The sequence below is a fragment of the Gopherus flavomarginatus genome, chromosome 13 (assembly GCF_025201925.1).
Source record: "Gopherus flavomarginatus isolate rGopFla2 chromosome 13, rGopFla2.mat.asm, whole genome shotgun sequence".
NCBI classification, from domain to species: domain Eukaryota; kingdom Metazoa; phylum Chordata; order Testudines; family Testudinidae; genus Gopherus; species Gopherus flavomarginatus.
In genome coordinates this window covers 1,057,036-1,070,943 of record NC_066629.1, presented here as the reverse complement: position 1 = coordinate 1,070,943, position 13,908 = coordinate 1,057,036, and the positions used below count along the sequence as shown (strand labels likewise).

Below are 13,908 nucleotides of genomic sequence, written 5' to 3'. Positions count from 1 at the left end.
TCCACACAACCAGGCAATGAGCATATGCACGCTGTTAAATTGAATGGTGAAGTGCTTCTGGGATTGAGGGACATGGGTGCTGAGATTCCCGTGATCAGGAGGGACCTGATCCAGGAGAAGGATTCGTTGCCAGGTAAAATGGCAGAATTAGAGCTGGTTGGGGGTTACAAAGTCCTTGCAGCTTTAGCTAACGTACACACACAAACTCGGGATTTGCAGGCTGAACTGACTGTTGCAACAGTGGCACACAATTTTGCACCGTTTCTACTTGGGAATGATTTCTTCAGTGTGGCAGAATCTGTCCCAGGCTTGGTTAGCAGGGAGCAGGAATCTTGTGCTAACAGCCCCGGGGTGTGGGGGGGTGTTGAAGTCACAGGGACTGCTGGGGGAATAGGAGAGTGTCTCTTAGGTTCCTATGCAGCAGTAAAGGATGCAGCTTTGGGGGCAAGAATGGTTATGACCAGTTCCTGCAGCCCAAGGGCTCCAGGCAAGTTCCAGAGGGAGGGGCTGGACAAAGCCAGCTCCTGTCCCATAATCATCTCCCCCGGAGGAGGGGGATGTATCACCTTGTAACAGAGGGGCCATTCTGGCTGCTGACTGCCAGGAAGTTGCAGGTCAGCAGCGGGCAGGGCCTGCCCTGGGGTGCACAGAGACATATGTCCCGAAGGTGGAAGTTGGGGTCCTGGTGACCATTGCGGTGGGAACAGACCCCAAGAACTCTGTAGCTGGGTGCCAGCCGAACCCGAGTGAAAGGGGGAGGGGGATTTTGCTGGCCAGTGAAAGGTCTCCCATGGCTGGTAGCTGTGAACCCACAGCTGGAGCAGGGTCACCTGTCCTTTTGGAGGACACAGGGGTGTCTGACCCAAACAGGAGCCCAGAGGGAAACGGGGGGCAGAGAGTCACCCACCTTTTGTAGGGAGGGACTTTCCCAGAAGGAGGATGAAAAGTCTGCATTTCAAATGACAGCCCCCTCTCCTGTGGATCAGGCTTTAAGGGAAACGGGGGGTCAGGTCTCCTAGGGTGGGGAGGTCCATCCAGCTGATCTGTTGGGAACAGGAATTGGGGTGCCCAAAGGGGTCCAGAGCACCCCATTGAAAGATGTTGTTCTTGCTACACTTGTGAGGGGCTGAGAACAGGCATGGTTGCAGTGCACCCTTTCCTGGCCAACGCCCCAAACACAGGCCTGAATTAGAATCCTTCCCAAAGAGGCAGAAGAGTCTGCATCAGAGTGTGTACCAGAGGGCACAGAGAACTGGGAAAATGCAACAGACGCTAAACAAGTCATATTGAGTGAACGAAGCCTGTCCAGCGTAGGGTAGGGAGCATTCTGGAACCGGTGAGGATCTTATCTGTATTCAGCGGCAAAGAGTTCTGTGGCACCTGATACACTAGCAAACAAATTGGAGCGTGGGCTTTCGTGGGTGAATACCCACTTCGTCAGATGCTCGAAAGCTCATGCTCCAGCCCATTTGTTAGTCTATAAGGTGCCACAGAAATCTTTGTCGCTTTTACAGATCCAAACTAACACGGCTACCCCTCTGATATCTGTATTCAGTTTGATTAGACATAGGTTTGCCCATTTTATTTTGTTTTGCTTGGTGACTTACTTTGTTCTGTCTGTTACTACTTGGAACCACTTAAATCATACTTTCAGCATTTAATAAAATCACTTTTTTACTTATTAATTAACCCAGAGTATGTATTAATACCTGGGGGAGCAAACAGCTGTGCATATCGCTCTACCAGTGTTACAGAGGGAGAACAGTTGATGAGTTTACCCTGTATAAGCTTCATACAGAGTAAAACAGATTTATTTGGGTTTAGACCCCATTGGGAGCTGGGCATCTGAGTGTTAAAGGCAAGCACACTTCTGTGAGCTGCTTTCAGGTCAATCTGCAGCTTTGGGGCAAGTAATTCAGACCCTGAGTCTGTGTTGGAGCAGACAGGAGTGTCTGGCTCAGCAAGACAGGGTGCTGGGGCCTCGAGCTGGCGAGGAAGGCAGGGATAGAAGTGCTTTTGGCACATCGAGTGGCAGCTCCCAAGAGGGTTTCTGTGATCCAACCCGTCACACTATGATTTTATATTGTGTTTTCCTGTGTTCAGTAATATTTTGTTCAGTTGCTTGATCTATGTAAGGTATTTTTGATACGCTTAAAGAACAGAAGTACATGTGGCACCTTAGAGATTAACAAATTGATTTGAGAATAAGCTTTCGTGGGCTAAAACCCACTTCATCAGCTGCTACTCTGAAATCAGATATGCTTATACTTGTATTATTTAGGCTGCAGTCATCCTAGCCTATCGTAAAACTGTACTGCATTTCTAAGCCATTCACACTACATTCAAAGAACTCTTTAATGTTGTCATAAACAGATAGCTAAGGGTTAATGTCTCTTTCACCTGGAAAGGGGTAACAAACAACACCTGACCAGAGGACCAATCAGGAAACAAGACTTTTTCAAATCTGGGTGGAGGGAAGTTTTGGGTGTGAGTCTTTTGTTCTTGGTCTGTTCTCTCTCTCGGCTCTGAGAGTGACCACAGGAATCTCCAGGCTTTCTAATCTTCTGTTTCCAAGTTGTAAGTACAAGGATAGTAAGACAATAGGTTTATATTGGTTTTTTTTGTATTTACATGTGTGTAGTTGCTGGAGTGTATTCTTTTTGGATAAGGGTGTTTATTCATTTTTCTTTTAAGCAATTGACCCTGTATATTGCCACCTTGATACAGAGACCCTTTTATGTCTTTTTTCATTCTTTTTATATAAAGCTTTCTTTTTAAGACCTGTTTGAGTGTTTTTCACGGGTTAAGGCTAAGAAACGAAGGGAGGGGGAAAATCTCTTTGTGTTAGATTTACTAATCCTGACTTTGCATACCCTCTGGGTGAGGGGGGAGAGAGATTAGATCTCTCGATACTTGTGTTTCAAGGACTTGAAGCAGGGAGTATCCTAGGGTCCCCAGGGTGGGGAAATCTGGGAGGAGGTAAAGAGGGTGGAATCCCTTTGTTTAGACTCACGGAGCTTGAATCTGTATATCTCTCCAGGAACCCAGGGAGGGAGCACCTGGAGGGGAGGAGGGGGAAGGGAAATGGTTTATTCCCCTTTGTTGTGAGACTCAAAGAATCTGAGTCTTGGGGTCCCCCAGGGAAGGTTTTGGGGAGACCAGAGTGAGCCAGGCACTGGAATCTTGTGGCTGGTGGCAGCGATATCAGATCTAAGCTGGTAATTAAGCTTTGGAGGTCTCATGCTAGCTTCTCATGTTCTGAACTCTAAGGTTCAGATCTGAGTAGGAGAGTTAGGACAAATGTTGTAACTCAAACTGGTGAAAGGATGAAAATTCACAGAGTAACCAGGTGTTCTGTTGTGCCTGCTTATTGCCAGCTTAATTATTAACTCGGGTTTGCATCCATGTGTCAGTTTATTACAGCCTTAAAATTCTTTTAATATCGTGTTTTTATGTACAGTGTTTTTTTAGTTTGTTGGAAATCTTCTGTCACTGAGTCCTCAGGGCGATGCTCTGGAACTGCTGCCTATGAAACCAGTTAGGACTCTGGTGAAGTCTCCTCTCTCTGAGCTTCCACCTCCCTGGGTCTGACCTTGGAGCATTCAGCATATGCCCCTCCGTGTGCTTCCCACAGCGAATCTGCCTCTTGGGATCCTGGGATGGCAGAGGGTCCTGCACCCCCACTTCGCAGTCAGACGTGACTCTTAGCCAGCCAGTAAAACAGAAGTTTATTCGATGACAGGAACACGGTCTAAAACAGAGCTTGTAGGTACAGAGGACAGGACCCCTCACTCGGGTCCATTCTGAGGGCAGTGAGTCAGACACCCACGTCTGCACTCAGTCCTTGTCCCCAGCCAGCTCCAAATGGAGAAACCCTCCAGCCCCCTCCTCCTCTGGGCTTTTTCCTTTCCCGGACCAGGAGGTCACCTGATTCCTTTGTTCTCCAACATCTTTAGCTACCTCATTGCAGGGGGGAAGGGCCCCAGTCATTAGTTGACTGGGGCCCTTCCCCCCTGCAATGAGATAGCTAAAGGAGACAGAGTTTTGGCCATTTGTGTGCACTGGCCCTTTGCTCTGCAACAATTACACCCCCTTATCCCACCACCTAGAGACTTAAGAAATGCATTGGGGAAACTGAGGCACCCCCTCAGTATTCAGAGGAAACATTAAGAACAGTTCCACTTCATCACATCTTCCCTTGAAGCATTATGCCCATTACATTGGGATGGTAAGATGTCCACTGTGGAAACATTGTTTTAAGCTGTAAATGTTTAGAAACTATGTGTTGGCATGTTATCGGTACCTCATGGAGAGATGACAACTTAATGAGGATAACGATGGACAGGAGCAATGGTTGTGCCTGGGGGCATCTAAGTTTGAAGGTTTGGGTTCTCAGGGTGCAAAAAGAAAAGAGAGAGATTGAGCCAAGAAGCATCAAGGGAAAGTAAGAGGAGTCACAAAGTATGTACAAGTGGTGGTGTTTTTTTTCTTTTAAAATGAAAGTTGCCAGGCTTAGAGGCAATGAGGGGGATTTTTCAAATTTTTGTTTACAGTGCAAAGAAAGGATTGGGCATTAGAGTGAGTTTGGAATAAGACACTGTGACAGACCCAGGCCAGTCTGGTAGAGGGCAAATATACTGGTCACTGGCTGAGTAGTTTTCTGTTCTCTGAGTGACTAGAGCAGGGGCTGCATTAGAGTAATCAGGAACCTGCTAGAACCAATTAAGACAGACAGGCTGACTAGAACACCTGCAGCCAATCAAGGCAGGCTAATCAGGGCACCTGGGTTTAAAAAAGAGCTCACTCCAGTCAGGGAGGGGGAGCCAGAGGAGAGGAAGTGCGTGTGAGGAGCTGGGAGCAAGAGGCACAAGGAGCTGAGAGTGAGAGAATGCACTGCAGAAGGACTAAGGAGTACAAGCGTTATCAGACACCAGGAGGAAGGTCCTGTGGTGAGGAGAAAGAGGTGTTTGGAGGAGGCCATGGGGAAGTAGCCCAGGGAGTTGTAGCTGTCATGCAGCTGTTACAAGAGGCACTATAGACAGCTGCAATCCACAGAGCCCTGGGCTGGAACCCGGAGTAGAGGGCAGGCCCGGGTTCCCCCCACACCTCCCGACTCCTGATCAGACACAGGAGGAGCTGACCCAAACTGTGGGTTCCACCAAAGGGAAAGATCACTGAGGTGAGCAAATCCGCCAATAAGCACGGGACCCACCAAGGTAGAGGAGGAACTTGGTCACAACACCTGGAGGCGGCCGCAACCTCTGCTGAGTGGTCACTGAACCAATCTGCCAACCCTGGTAGGGAATTTCACTCCACTGCATTTATTACACACTGACTTGGCAGCTGCTTTTTAAGTCTTTGTCAAGTTCTTTTATAATGCCTTTTCTTAATGTTGGTAGAGTTGAATTTTGATACATTTATCCTCAAAATGCTGATTCCCTACTCCCTACCTGCATGCTACCGGAGTCCAAAATGTCAGAAACATCCAAAAAGCAGTATTTTTGAGTTCTTCAGCTTAAAACAATGTTTCCACAGTTGACATCTTGAGCATCATGTTTTAGCCTTGAAGGAATTTTTAGTGTGGACTTTTATATGTCCACAAATTGCGGTTGTAATAGAAATTCTGATACCAGTAAATATACATTTGCATGCAAAGCTAAAATAAAATCCTTGATTTCCACAGGTGGCCAGGAGTTCATTCTTATGATTCCTTAATCATGGTATCTACTGCCTGGGGAAATTACCATTCATCTATCTTAATGATGGGGCAGTCAATGAAAAACAACCTCAGAAATGTCAGTCTTTTGCCCATTTTACACCATTTTCTTTTAGGAATACAGCAAGAATTTGTTTCATTTTCTTTTTAAAATAGGTCAGGTGCCTTTATTCCATTTACCATTTGGAAAAGCCCTAAATAATTATAATGAAGTTCTGAATAAGTAACTCCAGTTTAAACATCTACTAAAATGCATGTAACATTGTACGCTCCATAAAATGCCTTTGGACTAATACGCTTTTTCTCTCTGACACAGAAGAAAGTCCTTCAGATGGACAATCTAGTGAAGAAAGACAACGGCATAATTCAGCCAGCATTTCGGTCACATGTGATGAAAGCCTTTCTCAGGGTGTTACAAGTGAGCTATCCCGTGAAGGAAGCGACAGCGGCCACTCACTAGACTCTGCAGGTTCTGTAAGCAAGATGTACTTTTAATTATGTTGAGTTCTCAGACATGCATCTTGGCTATCACATTAATATTTGAAACAAATAATGGTTCTAGTGATGATAGAGAACCCGAATGTTGTATTTTATGTGGCTTGGATCACAAAACTTAAGAAATGGAATTTTCTTAACTCTTCATTATGAATATTCAGATAAGGAAGCAAAACCAATGAATTCTTAGCCCTTGGTACAGTAGAAAAGTTGTGCCTCTGAATTGTGTATGAATATCTGTATTCCCAGTGCGAGTACGTTTAGTGGTTAGAGTAAGTTATTTACACGTGTTTCAGTTTCCAATCTGTAAAATGGGGGTTAATGTTTACATGCCTTTGTTAAAGCATTTTGAGATTTGATGAAAGATGCTATAACTATTATAACATTTCAGTCCACAGAAGTGAAATATTTGTTGTTAAATTCATGCAAAATAGCGTCTGCTTTTTGTATATTTTAAATGTTAGTAAAAGTAAGTTCAAACTTCACTTGTGTTGTATTTCAACATACTAGTTTCGGAGCCATTTCCAATGTTCTTTTCATTCATTTAAAAATATCTGTAAAGGTTTTATAAGTACAATAATATATTTCTAAATTGTGCAACTGCAGCAGAAGTCCCAGCATCTCGATTGGTATGAGGTATTTGGCTGACACATGACTATTATCTCTGGCCAGCAGCCATTTAAACAATGTTTCTCTTTACTGGTATGTTTAAATACACATGTGGCAGGAGGAGACATAAGAATGTATTAATGAAGTGAAATATATTCTCTCCCTTGCCCGTTTTATTCTGGATCTTCATGCCAGTTCATGAAGCAAAAACTCTGATGTTTGATTTGACCAGGATTGTGTTTCAGACCAGTTCAGTGTTGAGTATGAAGTTGAGTCCATTTCTTCCGAAGATTATAGCCATAATGAAGAAGGAGAAGAGTTCACAGATGAAGATGATGAGGCATGTATATTTCTTCCCCCCCATCTGAACTGTTATAGCAGAAGCATTTTGTTGGAATGCAATATGAAATATTTCCATAATCATCTTTCATGACTGTATGTGCTGTATGGCAAATATCTACTGCCATTCTTTATACTGAGTTTTCTGAGTTTTATACTGAGGGTAACAACCTTCCTGTATACAGTACTATAACATCCCTCCTGGCCAGAGGCACAGAATCCTTTTACTTGTCAAGGGTTAAGAAGCTCAGGTAACCTGGCTGGCACCTGACCAAAAGGACCAATAAGGGGACAAGATATTTTCATTCTAGGGGAGGAGGCTTTGTCTGTTCTGGGTGCTTGCCAGAGACAGATGAAGAAAGCAAGTAGTCTAACTCCATTGGAATTAGTAAGTACTAGCCAGGGAATGCATTAGCTTTTGTTTTGCCTTGTGATTTTCTCTGTGCTGAGAGGGAGGTGTATTCCTGGTTTTCTTTTTGTAACTTTAAAGTTTTGCCCGGAGGGAAATCCTCTGTGTTTTGAATCTGGTTGCCCTGTGAGATTAGCTTCCATTCTAATTTTACAGAGGTGCTGCTTTTACCATTTTTCTTTCTAAGAAAGTTCTGTTTTTTTAAGAATCTAATTGGGTTTTTAAGTGTCCTAAAAACCCCAGGTTGGTCTGTGCTCATCTTGTTTGTTTATTCTCAAGCCTCCCCAAGTAAGGGGGTATAGGGCTTGGGGGGATATTTGGGGAGAGGAGGAACTCCAAGTGGTCCTTTCCCTGAGTTTTGTCTAATCACTTGGTGGCTGGCAGCATTTACCTAATCCAAGGTACAAGGGAGAATTTGTGCCTTGGGGAGTTTTTAAGCTAAGCTAGTAGAAATAAGCTTAGGGAGTCTTTCACATGAGTCCCCACATCTGTACCATAGAGTGAGGAGGGAACCCTGACAGTTGTTTGTTTTAATAAATTGTTTACAATTAAAAAACAAGTAAAAGGAAGTTGAAATACATTTTCTTCCATCAGGTATGTCCAATGATGATTGATCAGAGTGAAGAGAGTGATGCTGATTCAGTTGATGAAGATCCTGAAATTTCACTGGCCGTGAGTAAATTCTTGGTTCATGAAAAATCACAAGTCTGTGAGATGAAAGACCAAGACCTGTATCATGAATGAATTCAGTGGATATTGACCAATTTTGTTTACAAGTATTGAGTAAATACTTTAGCAATAACATAAAGAAACTATAATCTCCTTTAATTTTTTTCAGTAATAGTAGGAATGAAAATAGTTTAACTTCTTAACTTTGAATACACTAAAGGATTGTTGGAAGTGCACTAAATGCAATGAAATGAACCCTCCCTTTCCACAGCATTCCCCCAAATGCTGTTCTCTTCATGAGCACTGGCTTCCTGATGGACAGAATGACCTATCTGAAAAGCGAAAATTGGAAAGTTCCACACAGCTAGAGCGTGAAGAGGGTTTTGATGTTCCCGACTGTAAGAAAGTGAAAGCGAATGAAGATAAAGAACTGAGTGTTGAAGACAGTAAAGATACAGCAGCACGACCTTCTGAATCCAAGGAAAGTGAAGAATACTCTCAGCCATCTACATCTAGGAGTCTCTTTTGTAGCAGCCAAGAGGATTGCAAAGAACCTGAGAAAAAAGAGACAGAAGACACAGAGGATAGTGTGGAATGCAGCCTACCCCCTTCCAGCACAGAGCCCTGTGTCATATGTCAGAGCAGACCTAAAAATGGCTGCATAGTTCATGGCAAGACAGGACATCTTATGTTGTGTTTTACTTGTGCAAGGAAACTGAAGAAGCGGGATAAACCCTGTCCGGTCTGCAGAGAGCCAATTCAGATGATTGTGCTAATTTACTTTAATTAGAAGGAACTTCGGCATAACTATGCAACAAAGCTTCAGCAGACCTTCCACGCAGGCTTCATTACAAGCTTCCCTAGACTTGTACAGTTAAGAGAGTAAGAAGCTATTTTTGTATGTTTAACTAAAGATGTGTTTGGGGTGTGTTCTTCTTTCTTTTGATGTAGCGAAAAGTTGATCTTAAAAAAATAGCACTGAAATCGATAGTTTTCTTCATTCGGTATTTGGGGGGATATTAAAATACCCAAATTCCTGAAACTTTATTTCCATGTTAGGGGATCTAGCCCATCAAGATTTGCACATCACAAGCAGATCAGTAACGACACTTGTACAACTGGATAGAATATCCCTTTTTAAATACTGAATTTAAAGCTTCTGAAAAGAGAGAGCTCTCAAGTTTCATTCTTGTGAATATCAATTTTCTTTTGCTCAGTAGGAATTCATAGAATTTATGAAGTCAAGCTTCCCATTTTTCTACAAATTCCGGTATCTGTTCCTTAGTGAAGTCATTGGGGAAAATCAGAACTTCTTAAGAGATCCCTTGGAATAGTCCTATTTTGAAAAAATAAAATAAAATTTTGACTTGGTCATTGCTGAGACTTAGATTTATCTATCAAAGTAGGTAAACTGGGGGAAATATTCCTGAGACTACTTCAGATCACCAGAAGATGTGAAAGTTAGTAAAGAATTAGAGTAATTTTAGACCAAAAGCTGGAATGAGGGAAGAATGAAATTAGGGTAGAGACTAGCCTTTTATTTCAGTAAAACACAAGAATACATTTCAGGTTCAATAAAACTAATTACTATTGATAAGTAGTTGATTTTAATTCAGCTTTGATAGGAACTGAAGATGTTTGTCATGTATGGTCCTGTGTAAAGATTGAGACCTATTTCATATGATTTGGTATTCTGTCCTGTTGCTAGTGGATAGGTTACCACATCAAATTTCGGCACATTTGACTGGCCCAGCAGCGAGGGCCAAGGACTGAATAGACATAAGGAGTAAAAAAAGAACCCTCTTTAGCTATGAAAACACATCAATGGAGCAGTATTGGGGAAGTTTATACTTCTATTGTACCTGTGTCCAGTATTGTCAGTGTGCCACATTTCAGAAATATTAAATTCACTTAAATAAGACCACAAATACCAAACCCTCAGGGAGCAAAACCAGCACAGTGGTGTTTTGCATAAGGATTAGTTTTTAGTTCGGTAGGTTTTTTCAATTGAATCTGCAATTCTCTGTTTTGTAAGGCTTTTCTGAATATTGTAGAGTTGTGAGGTGTTAGCTTGGCCAGTTATATATGGAAACCAAACTTTAAAATTTTGACCAAAGTTTTGTATTAATATGACCTTTTTGGAAAAAAATAAAAATCTGTAAAATTAAATATCTTTAAAACTAGTGTGTCCAGTTCCTTGGTAACTCTTTTCAGTAATGAATTTTAAAAAAATCTGACCATACTTGTCCTCTCCACCTACTCACCCCCAAATTAATGATCTCTGTACTTTGCATGTTGCTGAATATCTTATGTGTTTGTGGTGAATTCCAAGAATGCAGTGGAAGTGTGCATTTACATAGAATTTGTTTTAAAAAATCCTGTTAAGTTACTCAGTTGAACAGGTATTTTGAGGATAAAAATGTAAGGTTTTAGATAATTTTGGTGAGAATATTATGCAAAAATGTGGCTTTCTTACATTCTCTTGCAGAATGTAATATTGAGAAAAGAGGTGCAGATTTTCAGGCTTTCTGATTTCAAGGGCAGCATTCCAATGTAGTTTAACCATAAAGAATGGTGAAAACAGGAGCACCGTTCATTTAGTGACTTCAAATAGTACGGCCCAGTGGAAACACAAAACTGTACCATTCTAAGTATACCAGTTGTCATTTTAGCATATGCAGAAAGTGCCTCATGTGGCAAGTGACCAGGATTCATCACTGTCTTCGCTGCAATGAGTCGGCAGCTGACGCTTCCCCGTCAACTCTGCCTGCGACTCACTCCAGTGGAGTACCGGAGTTGACGGGAGAGCGCTCGTCGGTAGATTTATCATATCTAGACTAGATTAAGATAAATTGACCCCATTGGATCGATCGCTGCCTGTCAATCCTGCGGGTAATATAGACGAGCCCTTAGTCACTTGGGAACAATGCCATGAATGCACTTACAAGAGAACAACCTGGCTCCCTTCCTCAGAAAGGATTTAGTTCCCTTCTCTCATGTACAGCCTTTTCTAACCAATGCATATTGAAAAGAAGGGCCCAGGTATTTCAATAGAGATGGAGTAACCTATAGAATTTCGGAATAGGCTATAGTGATGGTGGCAGGATTTCTGTAGTGCTGCTTCTGTCACAATTTTTCTATACTGAAATCCCAAGATGAAGTCTGCACCAAACTCAGTTTTCACAAGTCTCTGACCCATATGTTGAGGATCTAGAGTTCATCATGAATTATACTCCAGTTTTTCTAAAACTAGGGAAATTAAAGCCAAACAGGGTTAACAGTGAGCAACCTTCAGTACATCTCCCTGTCTTATTTATAATACACATAAATTATTGGCAAATGTACCTTGATTACTTTATTTTGTGCAGTAATCAATGTAAAACAAAGTTCACGGGCATATTGTATGGTGAACTCTCTAAAATTCTACTTATTTAATATCAGGTTAGTTTTAACTATTTATTATCACTTGTAAATATTCTTGTATTTTTGGAGACTTGGCAATGTTTGCTAGTTTTTAATTTGAGTGGGAGGGGATGGGGGTGGACACCTGGAGAAACAAAGTGGGTGAGGTAGCAAATGGATATAAACTGGCCATCAGGAAGTTTAGACTTGAAGTTAGACAAAAGTTTCTAACCATTAGAGGAGTGAAGTTCTGGAACAGCCTTCCAAGGGGAGCAGTGGAGGCAAAAGACATATCTGGCTTCAAGACTAAGCCTGATAAGTTTATGGAGGGGATGGTATGGGGGGATAGCCTAATTTTGGCAATTAATTCATCTTTGACTACACAGTGGTCTGTGATGGGATGTTAGATGGGTTGGGATCTGAGTTACTGCAGAGAATTCTTTTCTGAGTGCTGGCTGGTGAGTCTTGTCCACATGCTCAGGGTTTAACTGATTGCCATATTTGGGGTTGGGAAGGAATTTTCCTCCAGGGCAGATTGGCAGAAGCCCTGGGGAGGTTTTGCCTTTCTCTGCAGAGTGGGGCACAGGTCACTTGCTGGAGGATTCTCTGCAGCTTGAGGTCTTCAGACCACAATTTGAGGACTTCAGTGGCTCAGAAACAGGTTTGATACAGGAGTGGGTGGGTGAGATTCTGTGGCCTGCATTGTGCAGGAGGTCAGACTAGATGATCATAACAGTCTCTTCTGACCTTAAAGTCTATGATTCTAATCTAAGGGACCATTCATGGTAGAGTGGCCTGTTTAGCACCTCTGCAGTCATAAGACAAAAAGAAGGGGCTAGTGGATTATAGATTGTTGTAATGAACCATAAATCCAGTGTCTTTTCAGGTCAGGAATTTGAGTGTCTACCAGAGTTATGAATTTAAGCTCTCAGGCTCATTTTTTGAAAATGTTGTTTGGGTTTCCTTTGAGGATGAGGTCGGATACGTCCGATATAATGTGATCACTTTGTGGAAAGTGTTCACTCACAGGTGATTGGGTGGTTTTTTAAATCATTTTTGTGTGTGAATTCATTGGAGATCCATAGTTGCATTTTAAAAGAGCAGAGATCTTATGATGATGGAGTAGCGCAGAAGCACAGGAAGGTTAATAGAAAAGCCATAAGAGTGGAGTTTTCTCTTTCCCCTCAATGAAATTTGCAAGCTAAAACTACAAAAAAGTAGTAAAGAAAAAAGAAGTAGAAGATAAGGTAGCTGGAGAGTTGTCTGAATATTCTAAAGGTGCCATAGTAGAAAAAGTCCTTCAGCAGCTATTGAATCTCTGGCTGCAGCCAAGGGGTGCAGGATTAGTTCTTTGTGCTGATCATATTAGAGTTTATTCACCAGAGAGACTAGCTGCATGAGCAGAGGCCCTCAGAGAAATCTATTTTTGGTTCTGGATTCAGTTTGGCTGTGAATAAGGAATGCCACAAAGGTGAATGACTGGTTGGGCAACCTCGATCAGTGGCTGTCAATCAAGGGTCTTCGAGCAGGCCAAGTAGGGCAGGCATTAGACACACTGGGGCCCAAGGCAGAAAGATGAAGGCCTGAGCAATTTAGGTCCACGGGGCCCTCTGTGGCATGGGGCCTGGGCGGTTGCCCTCTGTGCTACCCTCTAATGCCAGCTCTGGCTTATCTTTGCAGAAAAACAGTTGTGGAACAGAGAGGCCATGGAGTTTTTATAGCATGTTGGAGGGAGGGAGCCTCGGAGAGAAAAAGGCTGAGAACCCCTGACCTAGACATGAATTAAATCTTTAAAATGACAGTTTTCAATAATAGTCTTATCCCTTCATAGACTTCACTTCCGTGCATTCAAGGCCTATAGGAGTCAAGCACCATTGGTATAATAATTTGAAATTATTTTAACAGTACAACAAACAAAAGAGGTCCTTGTGCCTCTTCCATACCAATTTCCATGTTATCTGTGTTAATAAGAACATTGATGGAACTGCAGAATCAAAACAATAACATGGAACCCAGGTTCTCCCCGGCACTGGGATTGCAGCAGCAGGTGGGCACGGCGGGCTGCACGGCTGAGCTGCTTGTAGCTGCTGGAGGTAAGAGACCAGCGGGCGTGTGGAGGGATCTCAAACTCAAATCACCACGAGGGCCACCTGAGGACTAGTACATAAGAACATTAGAGTGACCATACTGGGTCAGACCAAAGGTCCATCCAGCCCAGTATCCTGTCTACCAACAGTGGCCAATCCCAGGGGCCCGGAGGGCCTGAACC

The 13,908-nt window shown here is 42.7% G+C and overlaps 1 protein-coding gene across 1 annotated transcript in view; it reads left to right on the top strand.

Moving 5' to 3' along the window:
• Nucleotides 1-9,027, top strand: part of LOC127033513 (E3 ubiquitin-protein ligase Mdm2-like) — a 28,084-nt gene extending 19,057 nt beyond the window's left edge. Inside the window, 4 exon segments of the mRNA XM_050921468.1 lie at nt 6,033-6,198; nt 7,001-7,160; nt 8,163-8,240; nt 8,458-9,027. Of these exon segments, the coding sequence (XP_050777425.1) occupies nt 6,033-6,198; nt 7,001-7,160; nt 8,163-8,240; nt 8,458-9,027 (974 nt within the window).
• The last annotated feature ends 4,881 nt before the right edge of the window (nt 9,028-13,908 follow it).